General features: G+C 37.0%; 3 protein-coding genes across 6 annotated transcripts; 1 reads left to right on the top strand and 2 right to left on the bottom strand.

Annotated features, from left to right (window-relative positions):
• Nucleotides 1-106: 106 nt before the first annotated feature.
• Nucleotides 107-1,724, bottom strand: LOC124428668. Its single transcript, XM_046973006.1, has 3 exons — nucleotides 1,567-1,724; nucleotides 510-821; nucleotides 107-385 (listed from the first exon to the last, which is right to left on the bottom strand). Exons 1-3 carry the CDS (start codon nucleotides 1,586-1,588, stop codon nucleotides 327-329), a joined length of 393 nt encoding a protein of 130 aa, XP_046828962.1. The 5' UTR covers nucleotides 1,589-1,724; the 3' UTR covers nucleotides 107-326.
• A 197-nt stretch (nucleotides 1,725-1,921) lies between these two features.
• On the bottom strand, nucleotides 1,922-5,998 carry LOC124428664. Of its 4 annotated transcripts, XM_046972985.1 has the most exons (5): nucleotides 5,087-5,998; nucleotides 4,853-4,921; nucleotides 3,212-4,073; nucleotides 2,801-3,061; nucleotides 1,922-2,426 (listed from the first exon to the last, which is right to left on the bottom strand). In XM_046972985.1, exons 3-5 carry the CDS (start codon nucleotides 4,038-4,040, stop codon nucleotides 2,173-2,175), a joined length of 1,344 nt encoding a protein of 447 aa, XP_046828941.1. In that variant the 5' UTR covers nucleotides 4,041-4,073; nucleotides 4,853-4,921; nucleotides 5,087-5,998; the 3' UTR covers nucleotides 1,922-2,172. The 4 variants fall into 4 exon arrangements, with proteins under 4 accessions (XP_046828941.1, XP_046828940.1, XP_046828942.1 ...); XM_046972984.1 differs by lacking the exon at nucleotides 5,087-5,998 and having other exon boundaries at nucleotides 4,853-5,041; XM_046972986.1 differs by lacking the exon at nucleotides 5,087-5,998 and having other exon boundaries at nucleotides 4,863-5,041.
• A 37-nt stretch (nucleotides 5,999-6,035) lies between these two features.
• On the top strand, nucleotides 6,036-12,965 carry LOC124428660 (cilia- and flagella-associated protein 43-like). Its single transcript, XM_046972967.1, has 14 exons — nucleotides 6,036-6,803; nucleotides 6,873-7,215; nucleotides 7,318-7,666; nucleotides 7,807-8,075; nucleotides 8,150-8,407; nucleotides 8,521-8,786; nucleotides 8,881-9,447; nucleotides 9,532-9,805; nucleotides 10,188-10,552; nucleotides 10,643-10,827; nucleotides 10,910-11,508; nucleotides 11,810-12,229; nucleotides 12,296-12,397; nucleotides 12,468-12,965. The coding sequence occupies exons 1-14, from the start codon at nucleotides 6,553-6,555 to the stop codon at nucleotides 12,798-12,800; spliced, it is 4,581 nt and encodes a 1,526-aa protein (XP_046828923.1). The 5' UTR covers nucleotides 6,036-6,552; the 3' UTR covers nucleotides 12,801-12,965.
• The last annotated feature ends 404 nt before the right edge of the window (nucleotides 12,966-13,369 follow it).

Here is a 13,369-nt window from a genome sequence, read left to right as displayed (position 1 = left end):
TGACTCGTTTGATGATACTCGCTTATAGCTAACAACTAACGCTAGCTACGTTCAAACGTATCTAATAAAATATTCATTTCTAAATGGTCACCATTGCGTCACCATCGACATTATAATTATATATTATTCATTTCACAGAGAGATATACATAATATGTAATATAAATTGTTAAATAACAATAACGTCAACAATAAGGACGGGCATGGATGACGATAGAAAGTTTCTAAGGAAGCATAAGCTCGAAAGGGGAGTTAAAAACTAATAATAAATTTATAATATAGCGCTGGCACATATCGAAATACAGGAAATTTTCAATCATCTTCATTTTATGACAATCTCACTCCGCCAGACCCAGGACACTCGCCTTTGCTCTTCATGGCCAATCCTGTCGATCGATGATCAGACATTATATTCTCTCGTAAGAAATGAAATCGATTAAAGCGTGGTAAAAGAAGATGATGATGATGATGATGAAATAAAATGATGGATTAAATTGGTGATATACTCACTCGATCCCATTTCACAATTGTGAACTTCCATGGCACATTGGGTACCAAAAGTCCTTGGCTTAATATTGGCATCGGAAGGATCATGAGCGCAAATAGGATCGTAAACGGTACCGCATTCTCTCGCGCAATCTTTCTTGTTCTTTTTCGCTTCCTTGGCAGCCTTAATAGCATCCTTCACGTCCTTGGATGCTGCGGCAGATTCCTTTATGTCCTTTGGCTCCTTTATTTCTTTTTGACCGCCTGTCTTCGTATCGGTCGGAAAGGCCATACTCGTTCGTTCGCCGAACGCGAATATGATGGCGAATGCCAGCGCTGATTAAATAATAAAAGGATAATAAGGATCGCGTACATTTTCAACAAAATTACACGAATATTTTTCCAAAATATTTCGCCAAACTCCGCGGCATTAGAGAGAGAGAGAGAGAGAGAGGGAGAGAGAGAGAGAGAGAGAGAGAAAGCATTGAAGATGATACGCCGTCGAAAGCGAAGAGCTCTCTGAAGAGAGATGAGACCTTAATTCGTACTTTTATTGGATGATTGGACTACTTCATTGGAATCAAGGATCATTTTGGATCGAGATCATCGCGGCTGCCTTTGTACGGCCTGATTAGTATAGTCACTTCGCTCAAGGACTTTCACGGTACGTTCCAATTCCACTTGCCTTCTATCTATGCCTTTGGGGCATAACTCTCAACGCGACGAGAATGCCAAATGGCAAACGAGATAGAAATTAATCGTCTTACGAAAGTTAATGTTAAGAATATTTATTGGCAAATTGGACAAATTTAACGATTAAGGAAAAACTTTGAACTTTCGAAGAAAATAGAGAGAAAAAGGAAGGAAATTTGATCGAACTATCAAATAAAAGAATATTCATCGAATTATACTTTTCTATTGAGATCCATCGTTATCAATATAATTTCCTCTGAGTAAAAACATTTTCCTAAAAAGTCCTACTTATTGTTTATCAAACGTTATCAAATTTATTTATCAAATGTGTGTTATAAGCGTATAGATGCAAGCTTTGTCAAGTATCACCCTTGTTATCACGACTCACCCAATGCAAAAGCTAGTTGCATCGTGTTCTCTCAATGATATCGACTTCTTACTAGAAGATCTTTTATTATCCGATTCGGTTGCGGCTCGCTTTCAGATGGTTATCGAAATGAGACTGACACGGCGCTATACTCCGCTACGACGTTTATAACCCATTCCCTGGAGCTATCCCCACCTGAATAAAGCTTGAGGTGATCGCATCGGGCATGAGCTAACTGCGTAGAGAGCGTATTATGCACGTAAAATGATATGTGGAATCATTTCTCCGTGCTCGAATGATATCTCGTATTGTCCGATAAATCGCATTGGAAATAGAAGAAGAGGATAGGGAGGGAGAGAGAAAGATGTTGCCTTTATTTCCGAATAATCTTATAATTTGTTATTACGCTAAGCGAGATTAGAGCTCGTCGGATTAATTATTATTTATAGTAGGACACATAAGCGCGCACATGGACGATGAGTTTATTAAGATAACCTAATTAAACTATTGTAAATAAATAAATACATAAGCAAATAATGATAATCGAAAAGTGAAAATAAATTAGGTACCACTGAGATTTGACGATCGATTTGCCTTTTAACTAACGATCGTCGTAATATAACACAATCACCGTATCGACCGTCGTTTCCCTTCAACAATTTCCTTCTCCTCCAATAGATAACTTTTAAACAATTCCACGTAATCCCTCCAAGATTCCTTATAAAGGAACGTACGTCGAAGACGACACATTATCGTACTGCAATCCTCGTCATTTTTCGATCTCTCCTCGTACCTTCCATCTTCATTTTGCGCCATATAATTATCAACGGAGTTGATTACCACTTCGGTTAAAAGGTTCAATCGTTCCCAGGCTGTGCTAGCTTAAAGGATAAGAAAAGAGAAAGAAAAGATAAAGAAAAGATAAAGACAATAAATAATAAAATGTGTTGGAACATCTTCTGATCAGTAAGAGGAAAAGAAATGTATATATTTCGAGGAATGCATTTGCAATTAATCAAGGTTAACACGAGCTACGATTTAGCACGAAAATATAAATCCGTAGATCCGAGTAGGTATTAAACCGCAAGATCGAATATCCTAACCGGTTGAATTTACGGATAAACGCTCCGCCGTTCATGGATTGCATAATCAGAGGCAAGTATGACCGTCGTGCGTGCGTTCGTAACACGCCTTGCTGGATAAAAGGAGAAACTTATACTCGGGAAGTTACATCGGAGAAGGAACGTGAACTTACAAGAAAAGAGAACACGACCTTCTTCCTCGGCCTCGTCCTTATTGGCCTTCTTGATAATCTCTAATTTGGGTATGAAGAGCAACAAGCAAATAACGGCGATGAATTTGACGATCATCTTGAAGAGTACCAATTTAAGCAAGATCTTTGCGAGGGTGAAGGCATTTAATTTTAATGCGAACGGCCAGGAAAGATCTATCCTAGGAAACTCGATGAGAGACGAACCGGTGTGTTCGTAAGGTATACCAGCTGAACTATCGTAACCTGCAAACAAGAGATTTGTTTATTTTCTTCTTCTTCTTCTTCCTCCTCTTCTTCTCTTTTTATAGCTTATTTGTATCCGTCATCGATATTGAAGTGATAATGACAAGAAGAGAAAGGTAAAAAGTAGACTTTATCTCGGTAATACGGTACCTCTCGCCTCACCTTGCTGATGCGACATGTACGAATTTCCGAAAGGCAATTCGTCAAATTGTTGTGGACGAACAGGTACTCCGTATGTCTGACTAGGCGGACCATAATTGCTTTGAGGCGGACCATAATTGGTTTGAGGCGGCCCGTAAGAATTTTCAGGATAAGCGGAATAATCGTTAAAGTTTATCGAGGATTGATCAGGCAGCAAGTAACCGTCCGCAGGTCTGGCTAAGAAGCTATTAGAGCTTGATGAACTATAAAAATTCTTCGTTCTCTTCGAAGAACTTTCCAAATCATTTGGCGTACCATATATCGTGTTAGGTTCTTTCGGAGCACCGTATTCCGTTTCAGGCTTATAAACTGGCCCTTGAATGTATTCTCGTCTCTTGAGTTTCGGCTTAACATCCGCATGTACCACACCTTCCTTTGGATCTTTACTTGTATGCGAATGTTCTAATGCTTCGAGATAAGTGTCCTTCTTCGTGAACATTTTGACATTTCTCAGACCGTCATAATAATTATTACCGCCTGACGTAGGTATTAAAGGTATTCTTACTTTCTTCGAATCCTTCCTGACATTCGGAGAATATTGAATCGAATATCGTTCCGTTGTCAAGTCGATGTCCGCGACACGAATTGTTTGATTTTTAGAATCCTGATCTTCGGCGTTCCTAGCCTCTGGCATTAGGTTCAACGTAGCGGATACATTTCTATGATTAGATGGCAATGCTTCGGTATGATCCAATCCAGAAACGGCCGAACCAATTAATAACAATAACATCCCAATTGTATTCGATATTATCCACTTTCGTTCATTTAACGATGTCATTTTGATATTTCGTTCGTACCGATACCGGTAGACCTGCCGAAAGCGAATTGAGACATTTCTATTTAAATTATCGCGATATTATAAGTATTAGGTATTATAAATTAATAGGAAGCGGGGAAGCACATTAAAGTGTCACGCGAGGAGATTCCTAACTGACGTTGATTTTCTCCTCCTGAATACAAAGTATCCGTTGTTGACCGTCGTGCATAGGAAATAAGTAGCGGACGTTGATCTTCTTTTGGAAAATAATTGAATAGAATGACATTCATACGTATTATTAATCTAACAAAGATAAAATGAAAGGATGATCTTTTAATTCTTTCCCCATAATATCTCCTTGATTATTATATTAATGTTTTAAATTAAATTTATTCATTCATATTGATATCAAGGTAATATTCTTGCATAATATCTCTCTGTGAAAAGTTAATACATTTTACTACCAGTAGTAAAATTAAAAGTAATAATGTATTTTTGACGTAACAAATAAAAACTTAAAAAATCATATATGTTGTGCTCGCAAGGAGGATGGACGACGGTAATTATATTTGCAACAACGAATTATCTATCAATTACATGCATCCTCATCTAAAAATAATATTTTCAACTGGGCGTGACATTTTATATCAGATACGTTTTGGGATAAATAAATAATACTTATTTATGCAAAGAGAAGAATCATTCTCAACGCATTTTTATATGTCCAAATTGTTGATTTTACAAGCGTGCAAATTTATCGGAGAAAATTATTAGATATATATATATATATATATATATATACATGATAATAATAACAAGAATAATAATCTCACCGTTGCGCACCTGTCTTCTTCGTTCGCTCGAATATCCCAAGAAAATGAACTCAAGCGAGTCAAGTAACACTGAGTAAAGAAGCAGAACCGAGTTAGAAAACTCAGAAAATACTTAGACAATCACAAAATACTAAGAGTCATTGTGCACAGCTCGATAAATGGTAGTGAATTAAAAATCATCACGTTCGGTTCGGCTATATAAGTCAGGGACATTAGGAAGGGGTAGAAACGTACCGTTTTATTAGGTTACCAGCCTTCTCGCCATCGAACTTAACTTCGAACTCTTCCTTCTGTGTCTTTCATACTGACGCTTTCATTTGACACTTCTTTCTGCTTTCGTTCCAGAAACGTTGTCGTCCACGTGACCTTTTTTCTTTCGTTCGTTTTGGAATTTCTTTTTTCGTCAATCACGTGAGCGAAAAGGAGTCAGTTGTTGTCAAAAGGTGCAGTCGAACGTTCGGTGTCAATGAGAAAATTCCATTCGAAATCGTACGAAGAAAATTGTCGAGTCGAAAGGTGTTGGCCCATTATTATGTACTGAACGATACTCTCGATAACGGTCCTACTATCTTACGAACCTCCCACGATTCATCGATCCAACGACACACTTACCTCTATTACTCGCATATATTTCACAGCGTTATTGTTTACAATAATAACAATGAACGCTTCATTTGTCCGTTCGGCGGACGTATTTTTGTCTATTAACGATTTAAGGGGCACATTTATTTTCTCTACATTTTCTTCTTTAACGTTTTCATCTTTTTAATAAGAACGAAATATTAATTTCACGTCAAACTGCTGTCAACATTTCAGGCTGATTAACGATTATTAATTAACACGATTCAAAAATGGAAAGGTATGACTTTCCATGCTGATTGAAAATACTTCACAATAATGCTTTATTCTTATAATAAACAATACATCATAATACATTTCCATCAAATCAACGAAAAGTTTCACGTATGCATTTCGGTCGTAAAACGAGAGAATAATATTGCATACGAACGAATACATTTTCGTGAATACAACCAACGAAATCAATAGCAATTCGTGTTTTCAATGGGAAATCAGGGGGAAATGAAAATATGCCTTGAAAATGCATAAAAGGCACCCGCAATGTAAAAATCTTGATTTTGTCTCTTCCCGTTAATCGATGATCGCCCCGGGGCGTTTCTAAGCAACCAAAGTACGAGGAGTTAGAATATGAGGACGCTTTTGACGCAAAAACTACCTTATTTTTCTACATTCTAAATTTGGAAAAATGGATTATACGACGATACAAACGAAGTATATCAACGCGATATTAATTGTTTCTTCTTTTTTCTTCTTTTTCTTACAACTTGAAATAATCAATAATTCTCATGTCCACGATTAGATGGATAAAATTCGGAAAGATTCGTGACTTCGTGTTCGTTGGAAAGGATATCCTCGCAACAGCTTCCGGTTTGCACGTTCGTTTCATCGACGTAAACACAAAGGAGAAAAGAATCGAATTGTTCGACGATCAAAACAGAGGCAGTGGCGTATCGAATTTATCAGGACACACGGTAACAAATTTCCTATGGATTTAAATTCGCCCCTTTGTCACAGTCATCCCATTTTCTCATTCGCGTAAAACGGGTTGCATCCGACTCGATCGTATTCAAGCCGAGCGACAAATACTCGAAAAGAAGTATATACTTTTACAGACGGTACCGATGTTCTCCGTGGCGGATAAACAATCTAATCCCACTATTAGAATATTCACTTATCCGAGGATTCATAAAATATCCTCTTGTACGAGTATGGAAGAAACGAATGGTTATTTATCATGTACCTTTGCCGGTACGGATTATTTTATAGGATTGACAAGTTTTCCAAATTTTCAACTGGTCGTTTGGCTATGGCAAACTGGTGATAAAGTTTTCGTTAAAAGTACCAAACTAGAGGATTTCGTTCAAACGATCGCGTAATTATTAAACTATTTGACGTACAAATAATTATTGTACGCCTATCTCTCATTGTCTTCTGTTTCCAGATGTTCACCATTTTATCCACACGCGATAGCGCAATTTGCACGAACCACCGGTAAACTCAGCGTTTATCGAATCTGTGCGTCTTCGAAAATCGTCACCTTATATCCGATAGAAATGAAATCTCTCGAAAACAAATTAACCTCCGTTTGTTGGACGAACGATGGTAATCTATTGCTCTGCGACGAATTCTCCAATGTTTCCTCGATAAGCGCAGACGGTGGTAATCGAAATGTTCTCATAGAAGAATATTCAAAATCTACAACGCATCCCTACGATCGTTATCCCTTCGTTGTTGCTTTTAAAGACGGCCTCTTTCTCGTTAATACAGGAACAAATGAAGTCGCAGTAAGTCGATTAATGCCGATAACAAGTTTTTTTTCTTTTTTTTTTTTTCTCTCAATCTATTCGATTGGCACGTCGTCGTTATCGAACGTTTCTTTTCTTTAGTTTTACAGAAAATCATTTATCAGAGACTCGAAAGAATTCTGGCAAAAGGTATGGTCTTCGAATAATAATGAACGCGATCTAAAGCCAGTTCGAGCTAAAGCGCATAAACAAAGGGACAGTCTATTTCTTCACGATGAGACCGGACAAATCATGGAGATTACTATGTCACACGATTATGTTCCGCGCTTTGAAATTGTTCATACGGACGGTGTCAAATACAAAGAGCTTGTAAGGATATCATCACGGTCCTCTCATTTGGCTGCTATCGATCGATTTGATTATTTGAATATTATCGATTCCTACGCAGGACAGATTGAGAATAGGATCACTTTGAAGGTGCACGGTGAAGGTCAGTCAAGTTTTACCTTTGCATTTTGTTGTTATTTTTCTCTTTTCTCTTGAAATGCCGCATCGCGATTCCAACGGTCCTCGCATATATCTATATATACATTTGTGTTTCTTCTTTTCTATCGTGTTTTCTTCTAACAGTTGTTTGCGCTAAGGCACATCCGAACTTGCCGGTAATTTTCACCGGCAGCATTACAGGAAATTGTTTGTTCATCGATGTTTCGACGAATAAACCGAAAATCTTAAGGTGCTATCATCTGCATAAAATTTCATTGGACAAAATGAAATTCTCTAGCGAGGGAAAATTTATAGGAATTGCAAGTTCCACGGTTGGACGTATATTTGTCATTGGGAAAAATATCAACGATGGCGATTCGAGTTGCGTTGGTTTATTCGCGCCAAATATCCGAGTAAATATTCGTCCATATCCAATAGATATTCGTTCGTATTTCTGCAATAATAAGATATCAATTCGTTTGATCAGATAACTGATTTCCTCATATACGATCGAAACGATGACGTTATCAAAATCTTGATTCTCCTTACGACAAGGACAAACGTTATGACAGGAAATAAATTGATATTGTACGTATGCAATGTCAAAGGATATATCGAGGAGAAAATAGAATGTGTAATAGATCTGTTAAATCACTTTAAATCCTTACAATATGGTCCAAGAAGAAACGTAGATATCATAGGTGTACCGTATTTATCGAGACAATTGCATCGAATGGAGATAAAGGTATGGGGCCGATATTTGTCGAGGGGAAGAAAAAACGGAAGGGAAAAATATTTGGAATATTTTTAAAAAGCATAAAAAGGAACGAATTTGAATATACAAATGTCACATTGCAGGGCGATTTTAACGATCTCGTTCTGGCGGAAGCGTTGCCGACGATGCATCGATTAAAAAATATTCAAGTATACGTAGATCGTGATCGTATCATAACCTTTGGATACGACGGTTTGATCGTGATAAGAGATAATACGAATATTCGAAGGATCCTTGCCATTTTTATGGTCCATCATCGGAACGAAGGTGGTATTAGGTCAGCTACGACGATCAACGGGACGATCGTATCGCTCGGAAAAAATGGCGATCTGATAGCCAGCAAGTTATGGTAGACACATTTTGTATTTTATTAACGTCATTTTGCTCTCGTAGTATTGATTATTTCCACTTTTCTTTTTTCTATCTTTCTTTTCTTCTCTCAGTCGTCATCACGTCCAATCGATAGAAATGTTCTCGATCGAAGGGAACTCGGCCTTCTTGAATTTTTTCGACGTTCCTCTAAAAACCGACGATTTATTCTACAACGATGGACGAAATACTTATTTGGAGAATATTCAAAAAGTTCGATGGGAAAAGGAAACGATAGAAGGGACGTCAGCTCGACGTGCGATCCTTTTAGAATTAAACGAACTGAAGAGGAAAATAAAACTTTTGCTTGATTCGAACGAAAAAGAAACGATACCGGGACGTCTGCCGATATCCTCCTACGATTTGGACGTGGAATATAGAAAGTATAAAATTGAAAGGGCCAGATTGGAACGCGAAAAATTGAAAAGACTTTACGACGAAGAAATCGGGGCACGTTATAAAATTTGTCAATATTTAAGAAAAACATTTTGGGATCGTGAACGCGTTAAATCCTGCCAACTTAGATCCATATTTGGCGATATTATTGTTAAAAATTATCCCTTTGGTATAGTCGACGTGGATATAGATGATTTTCGAACGTCGGAAGGGTACTCGATGGAAATACTTGATACCATTTCCAGGTACATATCTTTTCCTTTTTTTTCTCCTTTTTTTCTTTTTTCTTTTAACGAACACCCATCATCTTTACATTTTATCTCGTTTAGACTCGAGGAATATTATCAATCATCGGGAAATAATGAAAACGTAATAAATAAAGTAACTATCGAAAGAAATATGAGAAGCGAACTTAACACGATAGATCGATTTTATGAATCGGCTAACAGCGACGAAAGATACCTCTTATCAGGGACGAGCACTCATAAATGGATTAAAAATGAGACAATTAAATTGACTCATCAATTAAAACGATCGCGAGATTCATCTCTGAATGGCCTCGATAAAATTAACGTTATTAGAAGTCGTGAGTATTTATTGATGGTAAGTGGTAATGTTAACGTGAAATGAATTCTTGGATACTATATTTAGGGGAACTGATTTAAAAAAAAAAAAAAAACCATCGATATGTTCGTTCGTCATATTTATACACGTTGAAACGTTTCTCGTCTGTTCTTTCACGCGGTCACACTTTGTTGGATTTGAAATGTTACAAAAAATATTCGAAAGTATTGGAAAGAATTTTGCGTGAATAGTCCCGTTTATTTTTAGCCACGTATCGATGTATAAAATTGACATCGATGATATGTCTTGTTAAGTACAAACATGATCCAAGAGTCCAATTAATAAATCAAACATTTTTCTTTCTTTCTTCTCTCTTTCTTTTCCTTTTCATCGTCGATAAACGTTGCTTGAAACGATTTAGAATCATTTCAACGTGCGTTTCGACGAAATGAGATCGTTGAAAGGACGAGAAATGGAAACGGCGAGGGAACAAGAAGAGAGATTAAAGCGTTGTGCTTTAGAGATAAATTCGACGTTTGAAAATAAGTGTAGGATCGAGCCCTCGATAATACCGATTTGGCATCATTCCGAAATACCCGATTATGTCATTACCATTATTGAGAAGAACGGGGTATCGGATATTTATCCTTACGTTACTTCGCAAAACGAATCTATCCAAGAGGAGAAAGGAAATTTCAACGAGTGTAATTTAAAACTCTATTCGAAGGATTACGATTTCTACGCGTCAGCTTTAGAAAAGATGATGGACGGTGTCTTAGAACTTAGGTAAGTATTAACAACGAATAATTTGATTATAATTATAAAAGAGATTTATTTGCAAATAAATATCTCTTTTTCTTCCTAAAACTCTTTCAGATGGGAGGATGAAATAAAGAAAGATATTCCTAAACCAACTTGCCTATTGGAAAACAAAGGACCCTTCAAGCTTACACCGGAGGAGATGAAATCTCAGGAATCGTATAAAATTAAAATGGAACGTTTGCAATCGGAACGGGAAAAGTACCGATCGATTTTGGAAAGGGAAATGAAGGAGACAAAGGGTCGGTTGATCATTCATTCATTCTCGATTCATTCATTTTCGTAATATCAATATTCGATCTTCTAATAGATCCATTCGTGCAGATAAGATAACCAAGAGATTTATGTCCTTTGACGAGAAATTGAAGAATTTCGAGGCACATAGGACAGCTATGGATTCTTCGATTCTTCAAGAGAAACTTTTAAGGCTTCGTGAGATAAGAAGGTATCGTCGTATATGCAACGAGGATGCTAAAATCGCACGTTTTAAAACGGAAGAAGTAGCCGGTATCACGGATAAGGTTCAAAGACTCGTGGAGGATTGCTCGATCTTCGAAAGGATCGTCGACGAGTTGAAAAATCGATACGAGAGTCTCGTTAAACGTGACAAAGCCCTCGAAGGGAAGTTTCCTAGCGAGTTCGGTGATTTGAAGCAACCGAAGATCGAACACTTGTTCAGGCATTATAAGAGAAGACCGAGGATCGGTAATCTTGCTTGTACATCTATCACGTATCTAACGGAACTCGGAAGGTGTGTGATAACCAATGAAAAATCCGACATATTGCCGATCGAGTGTACGAATTATCTTCGAAGTCTTCAAGCTCTCGACTCGATTCCAAATAACGTTTCATCCTTGATAGATGATATCCATTGGAAGACTATGTGTAAATTAAGAAGATTGAAGATCGAGATGGAGATGAAGGTAAGATTAGCGAAGAAAATTATCACGTCGATACGTTTGCAAATGACAATTTTTCATTCATTTGTATTATAACGATCATCATAACGATTTATCACTTTGCGTTTATTTTGGCATACATCGTTAATCAAAATTCGAATCGAGTTTTCTCTCTGTTCTTCTGTTTCTCTCTCTCTCTCTCTCTCTCTCTCTCTCTCTCTCTTTTATAAAATAAAAAGAAAGACGGTGCAATGAGGTCTCGTATAAGTAGTTGAAAGTACCGATGTCATCGATGTCGATAAGAAGCGATTTCAAATTCGCAAAGGTCAGATGCTGTGTCGTTGAATTGGCCGAAGCGGAACAAACTTTGGCCTTCTATTATAGAAGCAAACTAGCCGCGCAAAATAAGTTGTACCGATCAAAAGCTGAATTGGATAAAGAAGAAATAGAACTTCATCAATACGTGGAGGATAGGGAGATACAATTGGTAATGAAGATGGGACAAATCGAGGTATCTATCCTTGGCCAAGGTCTCGACGATTTCACAGACGTTGTTTTGATATCACGCCGAGAATTTCTTTCGACGAACGAAGAAATCAAGAAAGCTGATAAAGAAAAGTTAATGGCTATCATAAAGTCCGTTAATTTAAGAAAGAGAATATCTTACCAAAAGTGTCGACACGAATGTCTACGATATACATTGGAGTATCTTCTGATGGAATCGAAAAGTATTAGCGAGGTCAAGGTTGGTACCCAACGAACGTAGCAATTTATCTCTGCGTGTAATATTGTCGATTATTTTATTATTCAGATAACGAGAGAATTACAAAAATACTTGGATAAAGTATCGATTGCGACAAATCCAAGAATAGAGTACAAGGAAATCGAACGGAATGCGCGCGCCATGGCAGACGTGAGTTTTCATGTTGTTTAAGCTTTTCGTACGTTCGAAAGAACGATAACGAATATGAAAAAAATTTCAGCGATACGAGAAACTATTGGATAGCGAGAGAGAACGTCTCGAGAAAATCACGAAGGATATAATATATTGGCGAGAGAGTAACGAAAGATTGACGAACGAAATCGAAAGAATTAAATTGAAAAATCGAGAATCTTCTTCGCAAAGGCAAAATTCCTCGAGGATAAAGGATATTAACTTTCGTAGAAAGAAACTTGCCGTATTTATGAAAAGGACCGAGCTAGCGAAGAATATCAAGGAAAATTACGATCAACTTTTAACATTGCACTCGCGATTAGAGTCGCTTAGACTTCGAATTTATCCGACTCTTCGATTCAATAAATCGCGCTTGGCATAACAATTTTAAACGCACTTTCTTATCGCCGTTGGCATAAGAATACAAACAACAAAACAAGATGAGTTCTTTCCCGACACGATAATGTCGACCTGTAATATTATGTAATAAAAATTCCCGTTTTTCGGGTCAATTAATCGACCTTGTCGATTAATTTTAATCTATTAACCAATAACATTTTTTAATTCTTTGTCTTTTTTTTCTCTCTTTTTTTCCTTTCACTCTTTCCTCATAGAAGAATAATGCATAAATAACAAATAATGTTTCGTCTCCTTGCAAAAAAATGAACGGAGCATCTGTCTGGTTTGCTTTTTCGCCATTTCCTTTAACTCCAATTTATATTTATAAATATTATAAATATTTGAATGCGAGACGTTATTATGAAAAGAGACAAAATGTAAGAAGAAAAAAAGGAAAGGGCTTGGAAAGTCCTTGTATAATTTTAAACGCGCGCACATATAAATGAAAATCCTTTAAAGTTAAACAGCGAATATAAAGAGAAAAAAGAGGATTTTAACGAAGGAAAGGATATTATTTCGTTAGACTCGAGTTACTTGTCTTTGCCATAAGAA

Source organism: Vespa crabro, chromosome 13, assembly GCF_910589235.1.
Source record: "Vespa crabro chromosome 13, iyVesCrab1.2, whole genome shotgun sequence".
NCBI lineage: Eukaryota > Metazoa > Arthropoda > Insecta > Hymenoptera > Vespidae > Vespa > Vespa crabro.
The sequence above is the reverse complement of the archived record's forward strand: the minus strand, read 5'-3'. Positions and strand labels throughout refer to the sequence as shown.